This window comes from Cherax quadricarinatus, chromosome 17 (genome assembly GCF_038502225.1).
Source record: "Cherax quadricarinatus isolate ZL_2023a chromosome 17, ASM3850222v1, whole genome shotgun sequence".
In the NCBI taxonomy this organism is placed as follows: domain Eukaryota; kingdom Metazoa; phylum Arthropoda; class Malacostraca; order Decapoda; family Parastacidae; genus Cherax; species Cherax quadricarinatus.
In genome coordinates, this window is record NC_091308.1 from 8151401 (window position 1) to 8174349 (window position 22949).

General features: G+C 39.0%; 1 protein-coding gene across 14 annotated transcripts in view; it reads left to right on the plus strand.

Moving 5' to 3' along the window:
* LOC128686427 (histone-lysine N-methyltransferase 2D) overlaps positions 1-22949 on the plus strand; it is a 632197-nt gene that overhangs the window by 597015 nt on the left and 12233 nt on the right. For 12 of the 14 annotated variants that reach the window (XM_070085784.1, XM_070085782.1, XM_070085776.1 and 9 more), the window contains one exon: positions 14855-14943. The exons of 1 other annotated variant lie outside the window; for it this stretch is intronic. In XM_070085784.1, coding sequence (XP_069941885.1) covers positions 14855-14943 — 89 coding nt within the window. Of the gene's footprint in view, positions 1-14854; positions 14944-20077; positions 20227-22949 lie in introns of all 14 variants that reach the window. One more of the 14 variants, XM_070085788.1, reaches the window with a different exon arrangement.

A 22949-nucleotide genomic window follows, 5' to 3' on the forward strand; every position in this document is an offset into this window, starting at 1 on the left:
GCCATGTTTACTAATGAAGTTATCTTTCATTTATCGTCATCCTCTTTCATCAAGTGTCTTCAGTGTTTTCCCGGCCCCAGGGCCAGACTCATGGAACTCCGTGTTCATCAAGAACTGCCTTTTCCATCCTATGGAGAGGGAGCATGGACACGGGGGTCGTCCCACAGTTACTAAAAACAACAGACATAGCCCCACTCCACAAAGGGGGCAGTAAAGCAACAGCAAAGAACTACAGACCAATAGCACTAACATCCCATATCATAAAAATCTTTGAAAGGGTCCTAAGAAGCAAGATCACCACCCATCTAGAAACCCATCAGTTACACAACCCAGGGCAACATGGGTTTAGAACAGGTCGCTCCTGTCTGTCTCAACTATTGGATTACTACGACAAGGTCCTAAATGCACTAGAAGACAAAAAGAATGCAGATGTAATATATACAGACTTTGCAAAAGCCTTCGACAAGTGTGACCATTGCGTAATAGCGCACAAAATGCGTGCTAAAGGAATAACAGGAAAAGTCGGTCGATGGATCTATAGTTTCCTCACTAACAGAACACAGAGAGTAGTCGTCAACAGAGTAAAGTCCGAGGCAGCTACGGTGAAAAGCTCTGTTCCACAAGGCACAGTACTCGCTCCCATCTTGTTCCTCATCCTCATATCCGACATAGACAAGGATGTCAGCCACAGCTCCGTGTCTTCCTTTGCAGATGACACCCGAATCTGCATGACAGTGTCTTCCATTGCAGACACTGCAAGGCTCCAGGCGGACATCAACCAAATCTTTCAGTGGGCTGCAGAAAACAATATGAAGTTCAACGATGAGAAATTTCAATTACTCAGATATGGTAAACACGAGGAAATTAAATCTTCATCAGAGTACAAAACAAATTCTGGCCACAAAATAGAGCGAAACACCAACGTCAAAGACCTGGGAGTGATCATGTCGGAGGATCTCACCTTCAAGGACCATAACATTGTATCAATCGCATCTGCTAGAAAAATGACAGGATGGATAATGAGAACCTTCAAAACTAGGGAGGCCAAGCCAATGATGACACTCTTCAGGTCACTTGTTCTATCTAGGCTGGAATATTGCTGCACACTAACAGCACCTTTCAAGGCAGGTGAAATTGCTGACCTAGAAAATGTACAGAGAACCTTCACGGCGCGCATAACGGAGATAAAACACCTCAATTACTGGGAGAGCTTGAGGTTCCTAAACCTGTATTCCCTGGAACGCAGGAGGGAGAGGTACATGATTATAAACACCTGGAAAATCCTAGAGGGACTAGTACCGAACTTGCACACGAAAATCACTCACTACGAAAGCAAAAGACTTGGCAGACGATGCAACATCCCCCCAATGAAAAGCAGGGGTGTCACTAGCACGTTAAGAGACCATACAATAAGTGTCAGGGGCCCGAGACTGTTCAACTGCCTCCCAGCACACATAAGGGGGATTACCAACAGACCCCTGGCAGTCTTCAAGCTGGCACTGGACAAGCACCTAAAGTCGGTTCCTGACCAGCCGGGCTGTGGCTCGTACGTTGGTTTGCGTGCAGCCAGCAGCAACAGCCTGGTTGATCAGGCTCTGATCCACCAGGAGGCCTGGTCACAGACCGGGCCGCGGGGGCGTTGACCCCCGGAACTCTCTCCAGGTAAACTCCAGGTAATACAAAGTAACATACTACCTAGTTGGATTTTTTTTTTCTTGTTACTCTTTGTTAAAACTGTTTTACTCTTGTTACTCTTTGTTAAAACTGTTTTACTCTTGTTACTCTTTGTTAAAACTGTTTTTTCTTGTTACTCTTTGTTAAAACTGTTTTACTCTTGTTACTCTTTGTTAAAACTGTTTTTTTCTTGTTACTCTTTGTTAAAACTGTTTTACTCTTGTTAAAAACTGTTTTTTTCTTGTTACTCTTGTTACTCTTTGTTAAAACTGTTTTACTCTTGTTACTCTTTGTTAAAACTGTTTTACTCTTGTTACTCTTTGTTAAAACTGTTTTACTCTTGTTACTCTTTGTTAAAACTGTTTTACTCTTGTTACTCTTTGTTAAAACTGTTTTACTCTTGTTACTCTTTGTTAAAACTGTTTTACTCTTGTTACTCTTTGTTAAAACTGTTTTTTTCTTGTTACTCTTTGTTAAAACTGTTTTTTTCTTGTTACTCTTTGTTAAAACTGTTTTACTCTGGTGAATTTACGCAGCATAACCTAATCTAAATTAAGAAGAACATCTGAAAACCAAAGATGTACTCAATCCATTGACATTGTTTTTCGAATGTCCTCCCACTTCTGAACAAATCTTAGAAGAGTTAAGATAAACGGTGTGAGGTAAGTGTCATCCTTTTCTAGATAACAATATCTGGTTAAAATCTTGTCTAGGGTAGTAGAGTGCGTTGATCAACAAAAGTGTCGAGGCTAACCTTGATAAGATTGCTTTTGTTCCTATTAGGGTTGTACGGAAAGTCGTTTATTGGTAACATGGATCATGGATCACATCAGAGTTCTCCTAGAATGCAATAACATACGTCCCCTTATTTTCCCTAGGGTCTAACCCAGTGGTTGCTAAAGGGTACGGCGAGAGAGGATGCCAGGTGTGGCAGGAAGATTCAAGGATAATCGACCCTTGTAGGTTTCGCGCTTCTTTTTTTATAATAATAATACTTCAAGGACAATCAAAGAAACATTTAAACACTCATGTATAGAAACCCGCAGAAATTTCCAATTTTCATTCCATCTCTTTAAGTTCAGTGTTGTGGACGAGCCTCAAAGAAGCAAATAAAATGATCTCTCTTATTGCATTAGTGCACCGCTAACATAATCGATTATCTTATTAAGGTTACATATGTAAGAGGTTCATCTATAAGTATATTTTGGGAATAAATCATGTTTTCATGTAGCTTATTATTATTATTAAAGATTAGCCGGTATTCTCCCGGCCCGGGCCTTTTCCAAGTGGTGGCCCGGCCTTGGCTCCCTCTTTAGGGAGAGTCTGAGACCTAAGTCTCCAATGGGAGGAGGCACAAGTACCTCCTCATCTTTGGGACTAACTGTCCCCAGGCCTAGCCACAAGCTAGGCCTCTCTGGTCTGCCATCCCCGCCCCAAGGGGGCTAATAGGAATGACAGGCTTGTGAGCTGCAAGCTCTGGCTCAGGCACCTACCCTATCCTAGAAGGGCTGGGCATGGTGTCGATCCTTCATGTACCTGCATTGTTTTATACTTCCTGGATGTCCCATGATCATATTGTAAGAGTATTTGTGTTCTATGTTATGAGTCAAACTCTGCTGGGATTTTTTTTTTTTTTTTTTTTTGGTATGAATGTATTTCTTATCAATAAAAAGATTTCGGTTTGGCCCGAGCAAATTTTTATTCTGTAATTGCGACCCGTACATAAAATTTACTGTGGATGTTGATAAGAGATTAATATTATAATTTTAATAATAAACTATTATTTTAAATTAAAAATTTATGGAGCAGCACCCACTTTAGGTTTCTTTGTAGAGACTCTAGACTCTAGACTCTAGACTCTAGACTCGAGGCTCTAGACCGGGGATTCCCAAGATGAAGTACTGGAAGAATTTTTTCAGGGGGACGGGAGGAGCTAGTTATTATAATTTATTGTGTTATTATTATCATCGATTTTTTTCCTTATTTGTTTTCAGTATTTTACAAATGAATGTAAAGTTTTCCCAGATTAATTAATCCTAAAATTTGGGAGTGTATTGTTCTATCTGTATGTCTCAATTTTAGACATAATTTGTAGAAATCTGTTTTTCCCATCTATACAAAGGGTTACACGGCTGATAGTTTAAAACGTCAAGAGGTTTCGTTTAATGTCTTGAAACACGTTTATATTTAGCGTAGAGATCATAGCTGATGATTGTAAATAAATTAAAAAAAATATTTAAGAAAGTATCACGTTTTATAATCCAGAAGATGGGAACTATATACAAAAATTTTAATGTTGACACTACCATATCATAAAGCTTTTTTTTATATTATTTCTATACTCAATTTTTTTAAATATCATTCATGGATATTTCAATCCTGACACGTAAGGGTTTACTGATTAAAAATCCCCAAAGAATGCTGATGTTGGCATCCACTTTAGCCCTTATACAGAATGTGACGAATTTTATGTAGAACGACTTTAAAACCATAGAGTTTATATGACTTGAACATAAATATTGTATTAGATGTGTCTAGGATTCGACTACTTTGTTTATTCACTTAAGATTGAATAAAATCTAACAGAATTAAGTTGTATAATAAGAAGTGCTGCTGGTAACTCTAACGTAAGTCCAGAACTTTATAAGCTGGATACTTTCTTTTTACTTCATCGACTGTTTCCCATCAAAACAGATTGACCCAAAAGGAAAACACTCTCTATCGTTTATTTAATATCTGTCTTGCCAGAAGTTTGGAGACATCTCAGTTCAAATGATCCTCCAGAGAAAGTTACTCTTGCCCTGACGTGACTTTATATCATGTGACCATGGCAGCCTCTTACTGCTGACTTTCTTCAGGCACATCATAAATTAGAATCTGTATATATTTCATTGTGGTCAAACATTTTTAAAGCATTTTTAGGATTAAATTGTTTGCAAAGTTCTCATGCAGCAAGGACGGAGAAAGGCAAGGCAAGACCACAGTATGTGTACACATGAAGATAAACCTACCCTGACCATCTTTCTTTCATTTGAAGGGGAGAGTAGTGGTGGTAGGGAAGGGAATGTTTTGTTGCCGGTGAAGGTCTCTTGATCTAAAGAATAAGAGGTAATTTTCCGTTTTCTAGATCAAACTTGATTTTCTCCCATTCGTGATGTGCTGATGAACCCTGTGTGTTTAGCTCTTTTCCCTGACTGTAGTAACAATTGGGAGGTGGCATCCCACCTCTTGATGCCATGAGATGGGTTGGCACCCTTTACGTGGCGACACGTAAGGGCACCAGACCACATCATGACATCACATAAGGACGATGGGAAGATACGTCTTGATGTCCTACAAATATTTCTCATTACTGTTGTAAAGAAAAAGAGTCCGACTCCCTCCCACACTAAAGAAAACAAAACAAAAATAAATGAAAAATTAAACCTATAAAAAATCACAAAGGAAAAATAGTTAATACACAAAATACTTCATTACAAAAAAAAAAATCTGCTCTAAAATAAAAATACAAGGAATTAAAGACTCGGGAACGCCAGTCATCATACACAACAACAACTCAGAAGCCTTGAGCAGGCACAAAGTAACCTAACGGCTTGTCAAAACTCCTGAAGAGCGAAACGTTGCCACAATAAAATGTCGCATTATTTGCATCTGCGTCCATTTACGTAATATTTTGTTGGTAATTCTACCATTATTAGCAACACAAGAATAAGTCAAACTCTACATGAATCAGTAGTACAACCGTCAGTAAAGTCTCCTACGCGACTTTGCTGACAGGTATAGCGACCACTTCATCCTAATACTAAATTGATACGTGTACACATGCAAAATTCTTCCATTCACGAGGTACACATGTAAATATAAAGGTGGACTGGATGAGATGCATCCTAACATCAATCGATATCCAAACGAAGTCTTAAGACATAAGTGGATGTTGTAACAAATAGGCCGAATTAAGAAGTCTTATTTTTTTTGAGCGTTCTTTTCCCTGGGCAATACAGAAAGTGGCAGTTCAGACTCAACGCTTCTTGACTAATTAGCGGGTGAGAGTATCATGTTTGGTCCAGAGGGGCGCAATCCGGTAAGCTATGGTCCAGTAAGAAACGATATGTAATGATTTAATGGCCGCTCCGTCACACCCTCTGGTAGGCAGAGGCTAATTTTTGCCGATGTACTGAACCAAAACAGATCTTTAAAAATATATCAGCCTTTAAACACAGAAAGGACTTGGAGATATAGCTGCTAGTGTGAATACAAATGACTGTTAATAAACAAAATAATCTGAGGCAGTCATGATATGAGGATAACTCCAAAGCTTCAGTAAGCTCTCCACCACTTTTGTAATTGGTGGAGTGCTCACTCAGACACTAGTAACTACCTTATTATCTGTACTAGTATTACTGTAGTGCCTTCACTAGTACCTACACTAGTAAGTGTATTAGAACCTAAACTAGTACCTGTGTTAATGCATACACTAGTACTGGTGCCTATACTAGTACCTGTACTAGTTCCTGCACTAATACCTACACTAGCACCTACTCTAGTATATACACTAGTACCTACGCTAGTACCCACACTAGTACCTACGTAAGTGCTTACACTAATACCTACACTAGCACCTACTCTAGTATATACACTAGTACCTACGCTAGTACCTACACTAGTACCTGCGTAAGTGCTTACACTAATACCTACACTAGCACCTACTCTAGTATATACACTAGTACCTACGCTAGTACCTACACTAGTACCTGCGTAAGTGCTTACACTAATACCTACACTAGCACCTACTCTAGTATATACACTAGTACTTACATAAGTGCTTACACTAGTACCTACGCTAGTACCCACACTAGTACCTACGTAAGTGCTTACACTAATACCTACACTAGCACTTACATTAGTAAATACATAATATATACACTTGTACCACAGCAGTGCCTACTCTAGTTACTAAACTATTACCTAAATTAGTATTTACACTAGTATCACCAAGACTTGTAGCTACACTAGTACTTACACTATAGCCTACACTAGTATCTTTATCCAATATACTTTCCCTTGCAACCAAACAAATGTGTTTATAACGAAAGCAAAAATTTATTGCATCTCTGTTTTACAGTCTTCCATGCCGAGAGTTGTATTACCACACGGGTTTGGCGCTTCTCAAATATTACACACTCCTGCTGTAATAAAAAATCACACGGTTATGTAGGCATACCAGATTATCTATTTTTTTTTTTACATATAGGCCTACTTAATACATTCCCTGGTTTTATGCAAGTACGCCTACTCTCAGCCATCTAAATAATTTGTGATGGAGGCTCTCCTCAGATATATGCAGATACTGTTTCTTGGTACTAAAACAAACACGCCCTATGTGCTAACACCTACCCAGCGATACCTTAAAATCCTCCTTCTTTGCTATGTAAATTCTCAATACTTTACGAACCTCCCTCCAATGGTCTCCAGTGCTGGGTACATGCTCACCTGATATCAAAATATCCCTATGCGTTATATAGATGCCCTAACGTATGCTATAACAACACATGCTATATTAATGTCCCTTCATCTTATACAAATACACTACATTCACAACTGTAGAAATATTTTGGTTAAATGCGCAGTGTGCTGTAAAAATTCCTCAAGTGCTACACACGTGCTGGGTGGTGCTACACACGTGCTGGGTGGTGCTACACACGTGCTGGGTGGTGCTACACACGTGCTGGGTGGTGGTACACACGTGCTGGGTGGTGCTACACACGTGCTGGGTGGTGCTACACACGTGCTGGGTGGTGGTACACACGTGCTGGGTGGTGGTACACACGTGCTGGGTGGTGGTACACACGTGCTGGGTGGTGGTACACACGTGCTGGGTGGTGCTACACACGTGCTGGGTGGTGGTACACACGTGCTGGGTGGTGCTACACACGTGCTGGGTGGTGCTACACACGTGCTGGGTGGTGCTACACACGTGCTGGGTGGTGCTACACACGTGCTGGGTGGTGCTACACACGTGCTGGGTGGTGCTACACACGTGCTGGGTGGTGCTACACACGTGCTGGGTGGTGCTACACACGTGCTGGGTGGTGCTACACACGTGCTGGGTGGTGCTACACACGTGCTGGGTGGTGCTACACACGTGCTGGGTGGTGCTACACACGTGCAGGGTGGTGGTACACACGTGCTGGGTGGTGCTACACACGTGCAGGGTGGTGCTACACACGTGCTGGGTGGTGCTACACACGTGCAGGGTGGTGCTACACACGTGCTGGGTGGTGCTACACACGTGCTGGGTGGTGCTACACACGTGCTGGGTGGTGCTACACACGTGCTGGGTGGTGGTACACACGTGCTGGGTGGTGCTACACACGTGCTGGGTGGTGCTACACGAAATTATTATGGTGCTACTCATTTTCCCTGGTGCTACTCATTTTCCCTGGTGCTACTCATTTTCCCTGGTGCTACTCATTTTCCCTGGTGCTACTCATTTTCCCTGGTGCTACTCATTTTCCCTGGTGCTACACAAATTCTCTCTGATGATACACATATTCTGTGGTGCTACTTAAAGTCTCTGTGGTGCTACGTGTCCCGTGCTGCTATACAAACGCTCTGTGGCGCTACCCAAATTTTCTCCTTATGCTACACAAATGCTGTGAGCTGCGTGTCTTAAATCCTATAAATTCTCAAAGCTGTGCAAATACCTTTTTGTGTATAAGCATTAAATCTCACAATAGTGAAAACATTACCTACCACACTGTAATTATATTAATCCCTTAACCCTTGTTAATCCAACACCCAACCCCTTGTTAACCGCTCTCCCAATTCTTTGTTAATCCACCTCCCATTTTGGTGTTAATCTCCACTAACCCTTTATTAATCTAACTTTCAACCCCCTTATTAATCGTTAATCTGATTCCCAACCCGGTGTTAATCTAACCCTCTACCACCTGTTAAGTTAATCTATTATTTGTTAACTTGTTATCACTTGTTAAGTTTATCTTCTACCACTTGTTATACTAACTCCCTGTCCCTTATTAATCTATGATTCAACTCCTTGTTAATCCCTTTGTTATTTGCTATTCTAACCTTTCTAACCCTGATTAATCTATCTTTCCCATGTTAATCGTACTCTTCTCTTGTTAATCTAGCTCTCTTCCCTTTGTTAATCTAAGCCTCAGTCCCTTGTTAATCTTTACCCCTTGTCAATTTTAAATTAACCCCCAGTCCTTGTTAATCTAACGCTCTTACCCGTTGTTTGTTAAATTTACCCCTCCCCGCCTTTCCTTTGTTAATTTAGCTGCATGTTGATTTTTGTTTTAGATTTTGAATCTGCTTTACATATGTTAATCTGTTTTCTATACTCATTTAACCTTTGTCTTATTCATATGTTAATTTGTCTAATACACACATATAATAATCTGGATCTTATACACGTGTTAATTTGTGTCGTATACATGTGTTAATCTGCCCTATACATATGTTAATATGCATCCCATACATACGCTAATCTGTCTTCTGTACACATGCTAATCTGTTTCTTATACACACGTTAATCTGTCTCCAATGTATATTTAAATCTGTCTCCTATCCAAAAGTTAATCTGTCTCCAATATACATGTTAACCTGTCCTCATATACACATGTTAACCTGCCCTTCTACACACATGTTAATCTGCAACATACACACATGTTAATCTGTTTTTATACATATGTTAATCTACCTTCTATATCCATGTTAATCTGTCTTAAATACATATGTTAATCTGCTTGTAATACTCATGTTAAATTGTCTCCTTCATAAATGCTATTCTGTCACTTTTCTCCTTGTTAATTTGTCCCTTTTTAATCCGACGTTTTGATCGTATGGGTTTAGCGCTTATTTCTGAATAATAATAATAATAATAATAATAATAATAATAATAATAATAATAATAATAATAATCAACCAGGCTGTTGATGCTAGCCGCACGCAAATTGACATACGAACCACAACCCGGCTGGTTAGGTACTGACTTCAAGTGCTTGTCCAGTGCCTTCTTGAAGACAGCCAGGGGTCTATTGGTAATCCCCCTTATGTATGCTGGGAGGCAGTTGAATTGTCTTGGGCCCCTGACATTTATTGTGTTGTCTCTAAGTGCACTCGTAGCGCCCCTGCTTTTTATTGGGGGAATGTTACATCTCCTGCCGAGTCTTTTGCTTTCATAGGGAGAGATTTTGGAGTGCAAGTTTTGTACTAATCCCTCTAGGATTTTCCAAGTGTATATTATCATGTCTCTCTCTCGCCTGCGTTCCAGGGAATACAAATACAACTCTATTACCAAGCAATAAAATTGTGGATGAGTGAAACAAACTCCCGAGTGCCATCATAGAAGCTAAAACGTTGTGTAGTTTTAAAAATAGGTTAGATAAATACACGAGTGGGTGTGAGTTTGACCTGACTAGGTTGAGTCAGTGGCATAAGCCGGTAGGCGACTTGGACCTGCCTCGCATGGGCCAATAGGCCTGTTGCAATGTTCCTTATTTCTTATTTTCTTATGTTTCTAAATCAGTTCCCAGTTATTTAGGTGCTTTATTGTACTTACGTGTACCGTGAAAGTTCTTTGTACACTCTCCAGGTCAGCAATTTCGCCTGCCTTGAAGGGGGCAGTTAGTGTTCAACAGTATTCCAGCCTAGAGAGAGCAAGCAGTTTGAAGAGAAGCATTATGGGCTTGGCGTCCCTAATTTTGGTTCTCATTATAAATCCTATCATTTTTTTAGCAGATGGCCTTAGTTCTCTTGTCATTCTTTTCTTCTATCCTCAATTTATGCGGTTCCATCTATCCAGTGATTTCGGTCTTACTATCCATCTTCGTGAATCTAGCTAGTTTCACTTTGCTAATACGTTCACTCTTCTAGGCTAAACTGGGTTCTTACTCCTTCAACATCATATTCACTGGATTTATTCGTGTGTTACCTAATTAAATTTATTCTGTTCTTCAACCTACCTTTAAAGTCCTCCTTTCACTCTGAATAACATGATTTGCATTTGGCAGTCTAAGTACTTATCCCTTGATAATCGATCTTTATTTTTCCCTCGTTAATAAAGTTTGCTCCTCAGTGGTAATCTGGTTACGAATGCCTTATTAATCTAACACATAATCCATTATTAATCTAGCTTCCCGTTATTTGTTAAACCTGTTTTATATTGCTTGTTAATCTAGTTTTCTATCCCTTGTTAATTTAGTTACGATTACGTTGTTGATATAGCGTTCGACATCTCGTTAATTTAACTCGTCATACTCTAGTAATCTAATTCTCATTCCCTTGTTTATCTTTTTTCACTACTTTTTTTTTTAATTTAGTTAAGCATTCTTTTGTCATTCTAGTTTTCTTAAGCTTAAATGTTGTATCTCTGAACTCGGTCTGGATTTCTCAGTCTTATGTTCAACACGTTTCTAGGTGTCTGTACATCCTGCCCCGCCGTTCATTTGACCTCTTTCAAGGCGTCATTGTGATCATCGTCTAAGTCTAGTTGATATTCACTGTTTACCCAGTCATCAGACGTTTATTAAAGTCTCTCAAGCCAAATGGTGATTTGCCTGCGTCTGTCCAGTAATAATAATAAAAGTCTTCGGGATCATAGTGTCTGAGAGTCAGGCCTCTGCCACACGTTGCTGAACGAGCTTTGACTGGGGCAGCTTAGCGCTCTGTGTAGAGTTTTATCAAGTCACAGCTTGATGAAGCTCTACACAGAGTGAAACGTTGCAACCCAGAAAAAAGCTTGTTCGGCAACATGTCGATTTTTTTTTTTTGGTCGGCAGTACGATATTTGGGTCTAAGTAATAACCTCCAAAGTATTTAGTGTAAGAATTCTTCGTTAACCTGTTCTTCTACCCTATGTTAACACGTTCTTCTACCCTATGTTAACATGTTCTTCTACCCTATGTTAACATGTTCTTCTACCCTATGTTAACATGTTCTTCTACCCTATGTTAACATGTTCTTCTACCCTATGTTAACATGTTCTTCTACCCTATGTTAACATGTTCTTCTACCCTATGTTAACATGTTGTACCCTATGTTAACCTGTTCTTCTACCCTATTTTAACCTGTTCTTTTACCCTATATTAACCTGTTCTTCTACCCTATGTTAACATGTTCTTCTACCCTATTTTAACCTGTTCTTTTACCCTATGTTAACCTGTTCTTCTACCCTATGTTAACCTGTTCTTCTACCCTATGTTAACCTGTTCTTCTACCCTATGTTAGCATGTTCTTCTACCCTATGTTAACATGTTCTTCTACCCTATGTTAACCTGTTCTTCTACCCTATGTTAACCTGTTCTTCTACCCTATGTTAACCTGTTCTTCTACCCTATGTTAACATGCTCTTCTACCCTATGTTAACCTGTTCTTCTACGCTATGTTAACCTGTTCTTCTACCCTACGTTAAGATGTTCTTCTACCCTATGTTAACACGTTCTTCTACCCTATGTTAACATGTTCTACCCTATGTTAACCTGTTCTTCTACCCTATTTTAACCTGTTCTTTTACCCTATGTTAACCTGTTCTTCTACTCTATGTTAACATGTTCTTCTACCCTATTTTAACCTGTTCTTTTACCCTATGTTAACCTGTTCTTCTACCCTATGTTAACATGTTCTTCTGCTCAATGTTAACATGTTCTTCTACCCTATGTTAACCTGTTCTTCTACCCTATGTTAACATGTTCTTCTACCCTATGTTAAAATGCTCTTCTACCCTATGTTAACCTGTTCTTCTACCCTATGTTAACATGTTCTTCTACCCTATGTTAACATGTTCTTCTACCCTATGTTAACATGTTCTTCTACCCTATGTTAACATGTTCTTCTACCCTATGTTAACATGTTCTTCTACCCTATGTTAACATGTTGTACCCTATGTTAACCTGTTCTTCTACCCTATTTTAACCTGTTCTTCTACCCTATGTTAACCTGTTCTTCTACCCTATGTTAACATGTTCTTCTACCCTATGTTAACATGTTCTTCTACCCTATATTAACATGTTCTTCTACCCTATGTTAACCTGTTCTTCTACCCTATGTTAACCTGTTCTTCTACCCTATGTTAACATGTTCTTCTACCGTATGTTAACCTGTTCTTCTACCCTATGTTAACCTGTTCTTCTACCCTATGTTAACCTGTTCTTCTACCCTATGTTAACATGTTCTTCTACCCTATGTTAACCTGTTCTTTTACCCTATGTTAACCTGTTCTTCTACCCTACGTTAAGATGTTCTTCTACCCTATGTTAACATGTTCTTCTACCCTATGTTAACATGTTCTACCCTATGTTAACATGTTCTTCTACCCTATTTTAACCTGTTCTTTTACCCTATGTTAACCTGTTCTTCTACCCTATGTTAACATGTTCTTCTGCTCAATGTTAACATGTTCTTCTACTCTATGTTAACATGTTCTTCTACCCTATTTTAACCTGTTCTTTTACCCTATGTTAACCTGTTCTTCTATCCTATGTTAACATGTTCTACCCTATTTTAACCTGTTCTTTTACCCTATGTTATCATGTTCTTCTACCCTATTTTAACCTGTTCTTCTACCCTATGTTAACATGTTCTTCTACCCTATTTTAATCTGTTCTTTTACCTTATGTTAACCTGTTCTTCTACCCTATGTTAATATGTTCTCCCACCCCATGCCACTGTTCTCGTACCCGATGTTAATCTGTTCTCATACCCAATGTCACTGTTCTCCTATTTCATGTTAATCGGTTCTCCTACTCCATATTTGTTCTCCTGCCCCATGTCGCTGTTCTCCTACTCCATGTTAATCTGTTCTCCTACACCATGTTAATTTGTTCTATCCCATTTTGTCACCTTAATAGTGATATAGTCCCCTAACCCATGTTAATTTTACCTCTTAGACTATCTAAAGTTCTCTCTGTTAATCTATCCTCAAGGCTCATTTTAGTCTAGCCCACTTACACCCATGTTAATCTAACCCCTTACACCCATGTTAATCTAGCCCCATGACCCACGTTATTCCAGCCTATTACCTTATGCTAATCTATTTCATTAGCTCATTTTTAATCTAGTCCCTAGTTCGTGTTAATTGAACTCCTAACCCATGTTAATGTAGCCCCATTCACCCACGTTAATGTAGCCTCTTTCACCCATGTTAATGTAGCCTCTTTCACCCATGTTAATGTAGCCTCTTTCACCCATGTTAATGTAACCCCTTTCACCCATGTTAATGTAGCCCCTTTCACCCATGTTAATGTAGCCCATTTCACCTATGTTAATGTAGCCTCATACCTTGTGCGATTCTGACTTTCTTCCTAGTGTTAGCCTAGCCCCTTAACTTATAAGTTAACTTAGCCCGCTTATCCAAGATAATCTAGGCCCCTAATCCGTGTTATTCTAGCTCCTTAATCCATGTTTTTCAGGCCTCTAATGAATTTTTATCCTGCCCCTAAATTCGTATTACTTAGCTCTTTGGCCGCTAATTCCTAATATTCTATCCATCCAATCTCTGTTGTTCTAGCCTCTAATCCATGTTATTCTAGCCGTCTAATCCATGTAAATCATTCCCTCTAATATATATTATTCTAGTTCCAACATCCTGATTAACTTAACTCTTTTATCCTGGTTATGAGAGCCCCTAATCCCTGTTATTCTAGCCCCCTAATCCATGTTATTCTAGCCCCTAATCCATGTTATTCTAGCCTCTAATCCATGTTATTCTAGCCCCCTAATCCCTACTTTTCTAGCCCTCTAATCCCTGTTGCTTTAGCGTCTAATCTCGGTTAGTCTAAACCCGTAATCCATGTTTAACATGCAATGTATGTTAATCTAGCTACAAGTTCCAAGAGTTTTAGCGCTATGATAATAGATATTCTAGCCCATAATCCCATGTTTTTCTAGCCCCTAGTCCAACTTTATCTAGCTAATTTATCTCTGTTATTGTAGCCCTTAATCCATGTTAATTTTTTCCCCGATTCATGTTATTTTAGCCCTCTATCCCTGTCATTCTAGCCCTTTAACCCATATTATTCAAGTCCCCCAAATTCATGTTAATCTAGCCCCAATCCGTGTTATTCTAGTCCCCCTCCCATGTTAATTTAGTTCCCTAATTCCTGCTATTCTAGCCCCCTAATCCATGTTAATCTAGCCCCGTTCACCTCCCTTCCGCCAGTCACTGTTCGGTGCAGCGCTGCGAGACACAGCCATCAATTGTATTGATGACGACGACCTCTTGGCCGCCAGACTCCTGGGTCTCGGCAGGTAGGTGCAACCATCACTGCTATACTGGGCAGGTAGGTGCTACCATCACTGCTATACTGGACAGGTAGGTGCTACCATCACCGCTATACTGGACAGGTAGGTGCTACCATCACTGCTTTACTGGGCAAGTAGGTGCTACCATCACTGCTATACTGGGCAGGTAGGTGCTACCATCACTGGTATACTGGGCAGGTAGGTGCTACCATCACTGTTATACTTGACAGGTAGGTGCTACCATCACTTCTATACTGGGCAGGTAGGTACTACATCACTGCTATACTGGACAGGTAAGTGCTACCATCGCTGCTATACTGGGCAGGTAGGTGCTACAATCGCTGCTATATTGGTCAGGTAGGTCCTAAAGTATATTAATACTGGTCAGGTAGGTCCTGTCATCACTGCTATAATGGTCAGGCAGGCCCTAATATATCTGGTATACTGGCCAGGTAGATCCTGTCATCAATGCTAAACTGGTCAGGTAGATCCTTCCAACTCTGCAATTTTGGTCAGGTAGATCCTTCTATCTCTGCAATTTTGGTCAGGTAGATCCTCCCATCTCTGGTATACTGGTCAGGTAGTTATTCACATATCTCCAATACTGATCAAGTAGGTCTCACTTCTTTCCTATACTGATAAGGTGTAGGTTCGGTAATACTGGCCAGGTAGATCACAGAATGGATGGGGCATGAACCCATGGCAAAGCGAGCCTTAAAATCAGAAGGTCAGTTTATTACCTACTGTTCCATGCCAGCCTAGCAAAATTCATCAAACTTGGTATGTTTCTATGCACCACAGTAACGTCAGCATAGACCCCTATGCGTTGTTACTATTTCGTGAGTCATGACAGTCATGTAGCTTCTCTCCTCTCTTCTATACAGGACAGGTAGGTACCCCCATTACTACTATACTGGAAATAGGTCCTCCCATCTCTGCTTTTCTGGGAAGGTAGGTCCTCCAGTCTCTGTTCTGTGGGTTAGGTAGGTCTTTAAACCTCTGCTTTACTGAGCAGTAAAGCCCTGACAACTCTGGGGGGTTTAATGCAGATAGGACTTTACTGGGCAGATAGGCCCTCACATCTCTGCTGTACTGGTCTGATAGGTCTTTCCATCTCTACGTTTCTAGTCAGGTAGGTCCTTATATCTTTGGTGCACTGGGTAGGTAGGTCCTTTCATTTCTACTGATATACTGGGAAAATTGGTCCTACTTTCTATATTGTTTTGGCCTGGTAGGTCTTCATACCTTTGGAATACTGGGTATGGAGGGTCCCCCATCTCTGTTGTTCTGGTCAGTTAGGTCCCCTCATACCTCTATTGTACTTGGCAGATAAGTAGGAAACGCAGTGGCTGTTTCCTTTTGATAACTTATCGTCAAACAGTAGTACTCTACAGATAATATCATCACACGACACTTGTACTGCATAAGTCATCACAGTACAGGTTTTATGCACAAGCAAGTCAGCATATTACAGCTGCTCTCTTCAGGCAAGATGCTATATAATGAGCAAGCCAGTCATCGCACCACTTTTGTTATGATCAGGTAAGTCGAGGTTTTAGTCACCAGGAGGGTGCTCATAAGTGCCATAGGTTTGCTGCTACCTGGTATTCTTGCTTTACGAATGTTGTAATGTACATCATCATCAGAAGGTTATGGTACTCTCGCAAACGAAATATACCACGCATGTCTCCAGTACTCCTTCCGTGTTGATAGTTCAGTCGTTGTTGAGACAGGCCATTGTTGGCAGTGTGACCATTGTTGGCCATATGACCAGTTGTCACTGTGACCAATGTTGTCAGAGTGGGCACCGACGGGTATTTTCTCTCAAGTAAATCATTATGCTATAATTACACCTTCTGAACGAAAGCTACTTATTGATTATTGAATTGTGGAATACAAGTTTTTTTTTAATATCCTCATATTAGTTTCCTCACTACAACTCAGGTGTCTACTGACCCCTTTCTGTATTTCCAAATAAAATATATTTTCTCTTTCGCCTTGCATCAAGTCTCCAGGTATCCGTCTCTCCTGAGCTGACGCTCTCATCTTAAGAGTTTAAGATCATTGTCTCTTCATTAGTTCACTAGATTAGCTTTTTATGTCTTCCGTTATGTCCTCGAAGTAGTTTATAGTTCTTTGCGTATCTTATTCTTCAAGCAGATAATCTTATGTCTTCTTCTCCAAATGTTGTAGCCATGTTTCTCGATTTCGATGTTCGCTACGAAGATAGGAGACAGGGGTTAGAATTAGCCACTTCCTGCTTGAGAGGTCGGGATTTCTTCACAACATTAAATTTGATAATTTAATAATATCTCTATTTACTACAAGTACTTGTATAAGATAAACAGGCCTAGTTGACATCAGTGGCATACTACTATATGGAAAGCCCCTTGTTATGCTGAACATTTTGGGCAAATTAGGTCTGTGTTCCAGGATGCGACCCACACCAGTCGACTAACATCCAGGTACCCATTTACTGATGGGTGAACATAGACAACTGGTGTAAAGAAACACTCCCAATGTTTCTACCCTAGCTGGGAATCGAACCCAGACCCTCGCCGTGTGAAGCGAGAGCTTTAGCCACCAGAGCCATAGGGTCCCAATTCTTGACAGTTCACAGATATTCCCAGGATTCTGGTTGGTGAAACCTTATGACATTTTGTGGCTGAGTGGGCTAGAGCTACGGGGCAGTAATTCTATGATGGCTAGACCGTGGATTTCAACCTACACACACACACACACACACACACACACACTTAACAAATTTTGTCTATTAAATTATTGAAGAACTCTTTCTGACTAATTATTTTTCCAACTTACCTTAAATCTTAGTCTTTCCAGTAACTTCTGGGTTGTTCTGGCAACCTCATGTTTCTCCATTTGTTTAAAGTTCCACAGACAAATATTGGAAGTTCTTACAAAATTTAACAGATATTGCACCTCTTATTTGCTTCAACCATATAAAAATCCCTTTGCCCTCAAGATAGGACAACAGTGCAAGTTCATTTGCCAAGTTAAAAATTGCTTGACACGGTTATTTGTGATAAAATGACATGTTCAGTGGTGCTGTAAGTTTGGCTGAGGTGCGGCAGAACGGTGTTGTCCATTAAGGAAGGAAGAGGTCAGCCCATGGTTTGCCAGGACAGAGCGACCGCTGCCAATCTTAGGAAAAGTTATTTGTCCCATATGAGCGAGTGGCTTAACTTATTAAACTTAGTCATTATTCTTCTAGCAACAGTGCTTCATATCTTCCTCTCATCTTCCACTACTTGTATAGATCTTACTCTCAGGAACCTGTGAGGTGTATGTCCCTCCTGATGTAATACTCGCACTGCAGCCTCTGGTAGATGCATCTGCTAGTTATAGAGTAGAACGCAATGCTTTTTATTTTTACATTTCTCAGCCATTATGCGGAGCAAACTCCCTCTTTCTGAAAAGTTGATTTGTGGATAATTGTTGATGGTTTTAAAAATTTTGCTTAGCAGACAGAACATTGAACTAAAATTGGCTGCTTTTAATATTAATAAAATATAATAGAGGAAATGTTACTTCTTATTAGGAAAGAGGAGGCACTTTTGAAACCTAAATGTTCACAAAATCAAAATTTACAATATAGTAAAAGTAATAAATTGTGCAAGTTGAACTGGCAACCAGTCCAGGAACCTCATTCACAAGAGACCACTCCTGTACACACTAAGTCACAAGTGGACAAAATCTTCCAAATTTGAACTTGTTCTTGGACACGGGATTGTGTGAGCTTCAAGGCTACATACTGTGATGATCTAATGTCAGGTCACTGGAGTCCTTAACAAACCAGTGTCTAAGCATTGTATCAGCTGTGGATCATTTTATGCACTCGTGCCCTATTCGTTACAGCTGTGGTCTGACCTGAATGACGTTACTTGATTAGTTTCGGTACTTCCTACACTACATACAAACACACACACATATATACACTCACACACATGCACACACACACACACACACACACACACACACACACACACACACACACACACACACACACACACACACACACACACACACACACACACACACACACACACACACACACACACACATACACACACACACACACACATACACACACACATACACACACACATACACACACACATACACACACACATACACACACACATACACACACACATGCACACACATACACACACACACATACACACACACATACACACACACATACACACACATACACACACATACACACACACATACACACACACATACACACACACATACACTTATATATATATATATATATATATATACACACATAACAACATGTACCGTATATGCCACCTTTATATCAACAATGTATCTCTTAAATCGTTTATATAATAGTATTTTAAAAATATATATATATATATATATATATATATATATATATATATATATATATATATATATATATATATATATATATATGTATATATATATACATATACATGTACATATTATGAATAATGTGATATGTATTATTGATGGTGACATTTCAATATATTCCTTTAAAAGTAATCTTAATCTTGGGTCATAATGTCAATTGCTTAAAACAGATTACAAATGAACTCAATATACAACCTTAAAAAAGTAAATACTTCAGACAGTAATTAAGAACGTGGTGATTCCATTAAATAAACAGAGTGGTGTAATTTATCATACGTATAAAATAAAGAAATCGCCATCTCTAAGTCGCAGTACGCGAACACGGAGTCATAACATTGCGTATTGGAGTTTGTAATGTCGAGAAACACAGCACCAGGACAAGTGTGCACTGTAAGCAATGTTTCGCTGGGAAATATACCTAAAAGCTTATCTCACGTAATGATCCAAGCAAGCCTGTCTCAAGTAATGATTCAAGCAAGCCTGTCTCTAGTAATGATTCAATCAAGCCTGTCTCGTGATTACCACTCACTATCCTCATTATCGCACACAAGTTCAGTACTTCACTGATAGCAATGTTAATAATGGCCTGAAGCGAAACCTTATTTACAGTGATTTCTTGTTCCTGAGTGGTATCTCTCTTGACATCTCTGTCGGCAGCAACATGCCCTACGTCGAATGGGTTTGTAATAACATAACCACCTCATTCAATTATCAGACACCACGCGTACGAAGTCGATCACCCTAAAAAGAGAGAGATGTTCTTACGCTTAGCCAGTAGGAGCTCAGATGCCGAACTACTTGTACTGGATAACATTTACCATCACAAAGACGAACCGTCAACTCAACTTGTTTTTTATCGATAAGGTTGGTCAGTCTTACTCGCGTTACCTCTGTGTATTTTACTTACTTCATAGTTTTTTTTTTAATATTGACCCTTAACCTCATTTTAAAGTGTCTTTCGTCTGTATGTACTATGTACATTCTTCAGCACTCAAATAACATTTATTATTTCATTCTGAAAGTTATTTATTGACATTTATCTTTCAGCTAATTTAACTTTCAGCTTAAGTTTACTTATAGATTCTTCCTTTGTAAGTTTTACTGTAATATTTTAAGATTATGCTCTTAGTTTTTCTTTTGTTTTAGCCTCAGAGTAGAGAATATTATGAAAATAATGAAATGTTAGTAACACGCATGATGATCTTGCTAATATATATTATACAACTACTTCTTCCACAAAATTTAATTTACATAGTGGGATTCTTGACGATACTTTCCACGTTCCGACTAACGTTAAGATTTCGTTATCTTATAAGACAGTTAAAGCCTTATTCTGTGGTATGAAGGATGTTAGGAAGCCCATCCTATTTGACACTATGACAGGAAATCATCCTGGATCATGAAGCTGAGGGCAACCACACAGTGAGCTGAAGCTTTTGTCCATAATAATCGAGACTGTTCATGTAACACATGAGAAAGCAGTGTCCAGGGAAGCGTGTGCCATGAGACCGGAAGCCACTAATGATGGGTGAAAATAAAACCTTCCGACGGAAGATGATTGAAATTAAAGAGAGCTTGAGAAAAAAAGTAAACGAAATAAATTATTTTGCTTTAAACATATGACGACTCTTACCGAGTTAGATATATTATTATTATTATTATTATTATTATTATTATTATTATTATTTTATTTATTATTTTTATAATTATTGTTATTGCTGCTGTTATTGTTACTTTTATTATCTATAATTTAAATTTTTCGGCTTTAACATTTTCCTATTCCTGTTTTTATTTGATTATACCAACATTTTCTTCTTGATATATAAATAAGTAATATTTTTATAACAATTTAGCTTTAGAATTTATATAGTTCTCGCACTGATTCTCTCCTGACTCTAGTTTATTTTTTCCTCTCTCTTTTGCACAAGTCCCGGTTTTTATTGTCCCATTCGCTCTTCATTTTCATTTTCCAACCTACGTCCGTCTCTGTACTTTTCTCACTTGCTCAGACAATCAGCATTTTGAAATAAAAGACATTTTTTGTCTCTCAAAATGCAGTTTTTTTTTTTTTAGCTTAACTTATACGTCTGACATTACATTATTATTTGTTTATCTACTTAACTTTGTTGACGGAGAGAACAAAGTTAAGTTGGCAGGAAACTGAGAAGTAAACTTGTCATATTTTTGTCCTGAGAAGTAAACTTCTCAGTTCCCTGTCTGTACTTTCACTGAATTATTGCGTATCAAGCTACAGTAGTTTCTGTCTCTTGGAGAAACGTTTTATTCTATTCTACAATACTAAATTCTCAGAGGATGAGTATCGGAAATGTTTAGTTTGACGTTTTCCACTCTTTTTGTATTTCACCAGCAATCTCGTATAATAAGGGAAATTAGAGAACTGGATGAGTCGAGGATTGGTCTTGAGATAGGTTCAGTCGAGGTCATGATAGAGAGAGAAATATTTAGGTATGAGTTAGCAATCTGGAACTGTATAGATGGAGACGAGAGGTGAGAATCAAGTCTCTGGTTTTACTTACATATGACTCCTGGATATAACATCCTGTTTTCTGTTCTCATCCATTCTACCAAAGTCATGTCTTTCGGTACAAAGAACCTACTGTACCTAAATAAATCCTTCATCTGATTTTTCTCTCTTAATAATATCTCATCGCTCATTGGCGAGTATTACCTGTAATGGCTGAGGTTCATCAGTATTCTGTAAGCAAAATATAAAATAATATGATATATCTCGGTATCCTAATTTTTTAATTGTTTTGTTTATGACATATCTGTGATCAGGAAGTAGGCTCAAGGCCTACTTCCTTGATGACAGGCTACTATTGCAGGCTACTGCAGCCAGCTATCCATATGTGCATCACAACCTGGTTGATCAGGGAGACCTCCTGCAGAAGCTTTTCTATTTACTCCTTAAAGACTTCCACAGATGTTCATTAATATTTTATAATTTTTCTTGTAGAAGTTGTGAACATTTAAAGTTGAAAGTGTTTTCCCTGTTTCCTTCTATTTCTGTGTGTCTACCTTACATCGATAAGTATTCAATACTCTTTTTTGGCAACTTGTACATCATTCTGGGTAGGGAAGTTCATCATTTAATAGACGGACAGCCTATTGAATTTTCTGTCTCGTTATATCGGCTTGTAATCTTCTCATACTTGCTTAATCTTCTCTATATGCTGACCTTTGTTAGATAATTTATGCCTAAATTATTTAACAAGAATAAGAGACTTCTCAAGTTAACTCACTGGCAACCCTCATATTCTAGGTTCCTTCAGGTGTCGACCCTGTAATCTTTACCTTGTCGTATCCAGACCATATACCGTCAGTTTCTCTTGTTCCACATTGGAAGTAACAATTTCGCCATGATTGTACAGTAGTTGTTGCTGCCATATTTTTGTCAGTTCTTCCTGTTGTTTGGTAGTGGGTTGTATATAACTAACTTGTTCAATTCTTTAAAATCCTCGAGTGATTATTGTTCAAACTGCGTAGTCTGTATAATCTTTGCTACATGTACTATGCTTTCTTACAGAGCGAAAAATGTTTGAGAAAAGGGCATCTATTATGATTCG